We start from the raw sequence: 8727 nt of genomic DNA, 5'->3' as shown, positions 1-8727 counted from the left end.
TCAATCAAATTCATTGTATTATAACATATTCTAACCCAAAATAACATTATACAAGCCATTCACTGCCTCAAAACAATGGTTTTGGGTTCTTATCCCATTTGCCACCAAATATCAACAAGTCTTTCTTCTCACTTTTAAACATTCTTCATGTATCTCTAGCACTTGTAAACAATCAAATTCATTGTATTATAACATATTCTCACTACAAGAAAACAGTCATTTACCGACTACATCTAGCGACTAAACAATTAGTCGCTAAATATGGCGACTAAATACCTACTATTTTACGACAATAATACGACTGAAAACAATTAGTCGTAACATAGTCGCCCCGCAGCGACTACGTAACGATAGTCAGCATGTAACGACTATATAGCGACTAAACAATCAGAGAAAAACTTCAGTCGTTTGACAGTCGGTATGTAGCGACCATATGGACGACTATATTATTTAGTCGTAAATTTAGTGACTATTTTTACGACTATATTATTTAGTCGTAAAGTTAGCGACTATTTTACGACTTCTAGCGGCGGGTCGTATGTTTAGTCGGCCAGTAGTCGTTAAATCGCCGTCGTCGCTGGTTAGAAAAAACGTGTTTTTCGTTTGGGGTAGGTGTACCTAACTGAGGCGACTATATACTTAGTCGTAACATAGTCGTACAATAGTCGCTAGTTAGTCACCTATATCGTCTATATAACCAAACTCCACTCACTTGTCCTCTTCACTCATTCATACAACAATCAAAGATAAAAAAAAAAACGAGAGTAGAAGAAAAAACGAGAGTAAGAGAAATAGTTTTTATTTTAATATTCTTGTAATGGCGGGTAATTACAATTACGGTGGTAATGGTGGTAATTATCGGGAGTGGATGTACAAGAGATTCGATGAATTTACGGGGAATTTCTCAGCAGAATTTGAAGCGGGGGTGGAGCAATTCTTGACATTTGCTAATAGCCAGCCTATAGTACAAAGTAACGGGGGTAAGTTTTACTGTCCTTGTAGTGGTTGCAAGAATGAAATATTTATCTCGGGTAGAAGGGTTATGAGTCATTTGTTTAGTAAAGGATTTATGCCGGATTATTATGTTTGGTATAAGCATGGAGAAGAAATAAATATGGATATAGGATCCAGCTATATTGATAGGACATACATAAGTGAGAGTCATGAAGAAGTGGGTAATGTAGTAGAAGATCCATATGTGGATATGGTGAATGATGCATTTCGTTATAACGTGGGTAATTTTGATGATAACTATCATCATGATGGTAGTTATCAGAATGTTGAAGAACCAGTACGTAACCATTCAAAGAAGTTTTATGACTTGTTAGAAGGTGCAAAAAATCCATTATATGATGGTTGTCGTGAAGGTCACTCAAAATTATCCTTAGCTGCCCGAGTCATGCAAAAGAAGGCGGAGCATAATATGAGTGAAAATTTAGTGGACTCAGTTTGCCAAATTTTAACGGATTATTTACCTGAAGGAAACCAGTCAACCGTTTCACATTACGAGACAGAAAAGTTAATGCGCAATTTAGACCTCCCATATCATACAATTGATGTATGTATTAACAATTGTATGATTTTTTGGAAAGAAGACGAAAAAGAAGATAAATGTCTGTTTTGTGGTGCACAAAGATGGAAGCCAAAGGAAGATCGACGGAGAACAAAAGTACCATATAGCCGTATGTGGTATCTTCCTATTGCTGACAGGTTGAAGAGAATGTATCAGAGCCACAAGACTGCAGCTTCAATGAGATGGCATGCGGAGCACCAGTCAAAGGAGGGAGAGTTAAATCATCCTTCTGATGCGGCGGAGTGGAGAAATTTCCAAGAGCTACATCCTCGATTTGCTGAAGAACCCCGTAACGTTTATCTTGGCTTATGTACTGATCGGTTCAATCCATTTGGCATGTATCGTAATCATTCGTTGTGGCCTGTGATATTGACTCCGTATAATTTACCTCCAGGTATGTGCATGAAAGAAGAGTATTTGTTTCTTACTATTCTGAATTCTGGGCCACATCATCCGTGTGCTAGTCTCGATATCTTCCTTCGGCCTCTTATTGAGGAGTTAAAAGAGTTGTGGTCTACTGGAGTCGATGCGTACGATGTGTCTTTGAATCAAAATTTTAATCTAAAGGCTGCGTTGATGTGGACGATCAGTGACTTTCCGGCATATAGCATGTTATCAGGGTGGACCACACACGGTAAATTATCTTGTCCAATTTGTATGGAAAGTACCAAGTCTTTTTATCTACCTAATGGAAGGAAGACATCTTGGTTTGATTGCCACCGAAGATTTCTTCCTCATGGTCATGCGTTAAGAAGGAACAAAAAAGACTTCCTTAAAGGAAGAGATGCTTCTAATGAATATCCACCTCCTTCTTTGACTGGTGAGCAAGTTTATTACGAGCGGTTGGATGGTGTAAATCCACCAAGAACCAAGGACGTCGGTGGTAACGGTCATGAAAAGAAGATGCATGGCTATGGGAAGGAACATAACTGGCACAAGGAAAGCATATTATGGGAGTTGTCTTACTGGAAGGATTTGAATCTTCGACATAATATTGATGTCATGCATACGGAGAAGAACTTTTTGGACAACATCATGAATACTCTTATGAGGGTGAAAGGTAAATCAAAAGACAACATCATGTCAAGATTGGATATTGCAAAATTCTGTGATCGGCCATACTTACATCTTGGTAATAAGGGTGAAGCTCCATTCCCAGTTTATACACGGACAGAAGAAGCGAAAATAAGTTTATTGGAGTGTGTGAAACATTCGGTTAAATTTCCCGATGGTTATTCGTCAGACTTGACAAGTTGTGTTGATATGGACAATGGCAAGTTTTCAGGCATGAAGAGTCATGATTGTCATGTTTTTATGGAGCGACTACTTCCATTTATATTTGCAGAACTCCTAGATCGAAACATTCATCTTGCTTTATCAGGTACTACTAACTTTAACATATAAATATGTTTTTATATATATTGTGCATATATCTATGTATGAGATGAGTTAATTTGGATATATTGATTTTGCAGGGGTTGGAGCATTTTTCAGGGACTTATGCTTGAGAACTTTGCAGAAAAGTCGCCTTCAAATTTTAAAACAAAACATTGTTTTGATCCTATGCAATTTAGAGAAGATCTTCCCACCTTCATTTTTTGATGTCATGGAGCACTTACCTATACATCTTCCCTACGAAGCCGAATTGGGAGGCCCCGTTCAATATAGGTGGATGTATCCTTTTGAAAGGTTTTTCAAAAAGTTGAAAGGAAAAGCAAAGAACAAACGATATGCGGCAGGATCGATTGTTGAGTCATATATCAATGATGAGATTGCTTATTTCTCGGAGCATTACTTTGCCGATCATATACAAACAAAATCAAGGTACTACTAAATTTAAGCATTATATATGAATTCACTTATTATAGTAGTCTATTTTTTAATTCACTTATTTTGATCAGGTTAACAAGATTTGATGAAGGTGAAGTCCCTGTTTACCATTTCCCTGGAGTACCTAATATATTTACTCACGTCGGTCGTCCAAGTGGAGAAATGCATGAAGTATGGCTTTCAGAGAAAGACTACCAATGCGCACATGCATATGTCTTACGGAATTGTGACTACTTTCAACCAATTGAGAGGTATAATTTTCCACAAACTTACATTTTAATTTGGCCTCTTCTACAACCAATATTGCTTTAATTATGTGTAGTATGTTCGAGGATTGTCTTTCTACAAAATATCCAGGATTGACTGAGAAAGAACTATCCAAGAAAATAGCAGAAGAATATCATTCTTGGGTGAAAGATTATGTATCTCTATACAACTTCTTACCTAATGCATTCATTTATTCTATGTCACTTCCGTTATATATATATATATTTATTTATATTCATATATTGAAGTTTTTCTTATTATCCCTAAATACAGGTGACATACTGGAACGCCACGAATCCATTTCCTACTTGGGTTCAAGATATCGTGCATGGACCTTTGAACAAGGTGAAAACTTGGCCAATGTATTTTACAAGAGGCTATTTGTTTCATACACAAAATCATGGCGCTGGAAGGAAGACATGTAACTATGGTGTATGTGTTAAGGGTGAAAATTACACAGATGCATCTGATGATGCAGATTTCTATGGGAACTTAACCGATATCATGGAACTTGAGTATGAACGAATGGTAAACTTGAGAGTCACACTTTTTAAGTGTAAATGGTATGACCCTGTTATTGGTAGAGGAACTCGAAGAAGCAATGGTGGCGTTGTAGACGTGCTTTCATCGAGAAAATACAACAAATATGAACCATTTATTTTAGGTAAGTACGTTTATATGCAAGATATTTAAGTATACAAATATATATATATATATATTTCTATTTATACATATTCTTTTCATATATACAGCATCTCAAGCGGATCAAGTTTGCTATATTCCGTATCCTTACACAAAAAACCAAAGCGGGAGTGGCTTAATGTTCTAAAAGTAAATCCAAGGGGAAACATATTAGGAGAATATGAAAGCAATGAATCGACTCTTTTGCAAACAGAAAATGATGATGCTGTATTGATCACTACGATTGAAGATCTTGTAGTCGACAATTACGTAGAAGACGTAAACCCAATAAACCTTGATTACAATGTCGAAGATGCAGATCCAGAAGATGAATTCATGTGTAATTTATCATCTTCTGATGATGAAGAAGAACAAGAAGACGATGAACCGTAGTAATTAAGTTATAATGTTTACGATGTGTGCATTTTTCTCTTTTTGCAAAATTTATCTTTAATTTATGTTTAATAATGTACTAAGTAAGTAATAAAAATAAAATTAGTGTGAAAACCTTAAATTATGTTTATTGTTTAGTTTTATTTTTAAAATTTAATAGTTTAAAATAAGTTTATAATTAAATTATCAAAGTATGGCTAATAATTAAATTTTTTCCCATTAGGCGACTAATTTACGATTATTTAGCGACTAATTTCTAAAATTGGGCCCAAAATCAGGCCCAAACCGAATGACTGATCCATTAACTCTGTTCTTCTTCCTCAGCAGCCGAGGAACAACCCTAGCTTTGCTACATTTCCAATTACCCATCGACTTCTTCTTCGTCTTTCGATTATCAATCGACTTCTTCTTCTTCTTCTTATTCAATCTCTGTTCCTTTTCCGTTTCAAATCTCTCTTCGTCTCTCTCTGTCTCTCTCTCTCTCTCTCTCGCAATCCCGCAAACCCTAAAAATCCACTCTTCTTCTTCGATTGCTCATCTATCACTCTCTCGGTTTCAACTCTCTCAATCTCTCTCGGTTCTAATTTCTTCGATTTGAGCTCCATCTTCCTCTCAGTCTCTCTAAGTCTAACGATGCCTAATCGTGGAAAAGGAAGAAAGAGACGAAACGCTCCTAACGTTTCGCAGAGAGGTACAGCGCCTAGCCTACGACCCAATAATCTGCCCAGTCAGTACAACTTCACGCCGGCGCCGGTCCAAGTTCCTCCTGCGATGCACACGCCGGATGTACCCACCCCCGTTCAGCCAGGGCAATCAACGACGTCTCATTTCTGGGACTATCCCCCACCTCAAAGGCTTTTCCAGAGCACATTGACCCCACAATGTCAAGTAGAACAACCTCATTCAGAAGAGGTTCAAAGACAAGCTACTTCTGAGCCCGAGTCTCCAACTTCTCCAATTCAAGCCTCTGTCGGCCACAGTCAGCCATCGTCTCAGGGCAACAACTTCCAACAAGCTCCTCCGGTGTTGCCGGAACTACAGGAGGACACGCTGAGGGCTCTTAATGCCCTGCTGACGGTGCCAGGCAGGGAGAACTTCACCACGGTCCTCCATCCTGAAGCCTTACCAAACACGACATGGTATGATTTCTTAACCTGAACATGTTGAATTGTGAATTGTGAATTGTGAATTGTGAATTGTGAAATTTCTATGAACAGCGTTTAGCTAAGTGAATTGTAAAATTTCTGTGAATTGCGTTTAGCTAACTGGCCTCTAGACTAGAATAGTAAACCTCACCCTAATTTCACATATGCTTGAACTTAAGTAGACCCGATCTCAGTTGAAACTTGTTATTCCTAATGCTGTTTCTAATGGTGTTTTTAATTTCTGAGGACTTGTTATTCCTAATGCTATTAAATGTTTTCTCAGGACTTGTGTTTTCATTTGGTTTGTCTATATGAGACACACTACTATTAGGTCCCTGATGTTGAGTTTGAATTAGATCCTTGAATCTGTTTAAGAGTGTCACAAACTTTTGTAACATGTGTTACTTATTGTATGTTTCATGTGTATGGAGGTTTGGCAAACGTGATAAAGGATCAAAACTTGTGAGGAGTATTAGAGAAGTGTTTACAAACAAGTTTGATGGTCCGTACTATAGCTGGAAATGTGTGCCTCAGGACAGACAAGAGAGATATTTTCTTGAATTCGCGGTAAAGTTTATGTCATCTATATCCTTCTTATATAAGTTTCTGTCATATATAAAAACTCACACTTCCTTTATTTTTTTTGTAGAAAACCCACACATGGGATCCTTTGATAACAGGGACTGTACAACAATGCTTCGAGGAAGTATGTCAAAGGCGAATGAAAGACATGGTAAGCAATGCGAGGACTAGTGGAGAGCGACCTAAATGGATTGAAGGCACTCTCTGGGATACAATGTGTGCGTACTGGGATATTGAAGAAGCACATCAAAGGAGTCAGACCTATTCCAATGCCCGTATGTCTGACCGTAAAGGTCTCGGTCCTCATGTCCACTTCTCAGGACCGAAGTCATATGAAATGGTGAGTCATTTTCAGCTCTTACTTCCAAGATGAAATGGTGAGTCATTTTCAGCTCTTACTTTCAACTCTGACTTCTCTGTTATTTCTTCCTATTAATTCTATTTATTTCGATACATTGTAGGAAGAAAAATTGGGAAGAGAGGTCACTCTAGGTGAGGTTTTCATCAAGAGACATACAAAACATGATGGTACATATGTTGATAAGAAAGCAGAGAATATTGCAAAAACATATGAGAAGAATGTGCAAGATAGATTGTCTGAGCTGGAGGCATCACCTTCTGCTGTTTCTGATGGAGCTTCACGACCACGAGAGCTCACAATAGAAGAATATACCACAATCTTCCTTGAGGTTTAAGTTTATTTTGCTAATACATTCTTATAGATAATTGTTTTAATGTGTCATGGTCTAATCTCTAGTTTTATCTCACTTTGCAGTCCACTGAGAGAGATTCACGAGGAATACCTTATGGGATTGGAAGCCTGAAGGACACTATTCTGGTTAATGGCAAGCGAAAGCAACCAGGTGATTGTTCTTCATTTCTGTCTCTACAACAACAGTTGAAGGAAGCTCAACGCATGATAGAAGAGCAGGCTGCTAATTCGGAGAAGCGTGAAGCAGAGGCTGCTGCACGTGAAGCTGAGCATGCCCGAGCTATGGCTGAGCAAGCCGAATCTGTAGCTGAGCAAGCCCGAGCTGTGGCTGAGCAGCAGGACAAGCTCGAACCCTTGACCATGTTAGAGAAGTATATGCGAGGAAAGGATCCACAATACCTTTCTTTCCTCGCTAGTGAGTTAGCTAACACAAGAGCCACTGAACCTCTCGCCACTGAACCTCTCGCCACATCTCTTCCTCAACAGAAACCAACTTCAAATGCATCTTCATCTGCTTCATAGGTTTCTCTTCTCAATTACTCAATGTCACTTTTCAGATTATGTGTATGATTTTTTTCCTTTAACTCTAAACTATATGTAACTTTAATGTAAGATACTTGAATGTTAAATCTATTTTATTTGGGTTTCCATTTTGTTCTCAATATTTTGGTTTTTTGGTTTTTTGGTTTTGGTTTTGGTTTCAGGTCAATTTGGGTAAACAAATTTAGGATAGAACCTGTTTATTTCTGTATACATTTTTAGTCACCAAATAGTCGTTAATTTAGTCGCTCTGTATATATTTTTAGTCACCAAATAGTCGTTAATTTAGTCACCAAGTAGTCGCAATTTTACCGACTGTATAGTGACTATTATATAGTCCTCACAAGTTTAGTCGCTTCTTAGTCGCCAACCGTAGTCGTCAAATAGTCGCTATATTAGTACGACTAAACAAAGACTAAGTGCATTTCTACGGTTTTAGTTAATCGTAATTTAGTCGCAAATAAGTCGTGTATATTTACGACTAACTAGCGACAATGTTACGACTATACCATTCTTTGGCAATATAGTCGTAACTTTAGTCGTTAATTGGCGACTAAAATTACGACTACAGGATTTAGCGACTGTCAAATTACAACTACAAGTTTAGTCGTCAATTAGTCGTAATTTAGCATTTAGCGACTATTTGGTGACTACTATAGTAGTCGCTAAATGACTGTTTTCTTGTAGTGTCTAAATCAAAATAACTTTATACAAGCCATTCACTGCCTCAAAGCAATGGTTTTGGGTTCTTATCCCATTTGGGACCAAATATCAACAAGTCTTTCTTCTCACTTTTAAACATTCTTCATGCATCTCTAGCACTTGTAATCAATCAAATTCATTGTATTATAACATATTCTAACCCAAAATAACTTTATACAAGCCATTCACTGCCTCAAAGCAATGGTTTTGGGTTCTTATCCCATTTGGGACCAAATATCCACAAGCCTTTCTTCTCACTTCTAAACATTCTTCATGCCATCTCTAGCACTTGTAATCAATCA

At 37.6% G+C, this 8727-nt stretch overlaps 2 protein-coding genes across 2 annotated transcripts; both read left to right on the top strand.

The window, feature by feature from the left end:
• Positions 1-817: 817 nt before the first annotated feature.
• On the top strand, positions 818-4744 carry LOC111830984. Its single transcript, XM_023784192.1, has 6 exons — positions 818-2954; positions 3049-3397; positions 3475-3654; positions 3726-3825; positions 3944-4334; positions 4566-4744. The coding sequence occupies exons 1-6, from the start codon at positions 818-820 to the stop codon at positions 4742-4744; spliced, it is 3336 nt and encodes a 1111-aa protein (XP_023639960.1).
• A 633-nt stretch (positions 4745-5377) lies between these two features.
• On the top strand, positions 5378-6563 carry LOC111830978. Its single transcript, XM_023784136.1, has 3 exons — positions 5378-5883; positions 6321-6461; positions 6539-6563. Exons 1-3 carry the CDS (start codon positions 5378-5380, stop codon positions 6561-6563), a joined length of 672 nt encoding a protein of 223 aa, XP_023639904.1.
• Positions 6564-8727: the final 2164 nt, after the last annotated feature.

This window comes from Capsella rubella, unplaced genomic scaffold, assembly GCF_000375325.1.
Source record: "Capsella rubella cultivar Monte Gargano unplaced genomic scaffold, Caprub1_0 scaffold_125, whole genome shotgun sequence".
In the NCBI taxonomy this organism is placed as follows: Eukaryota; Viridiplantae; Streptophyta; class Magnoliopsida; order Brassicales; family Brassicaceae; genus Capsella; species Capsella rubella.
Note: the sequence above shows the minus strand (reverse complement) of the source record. Positions and strands in the feature narration are given on the sequence as shown.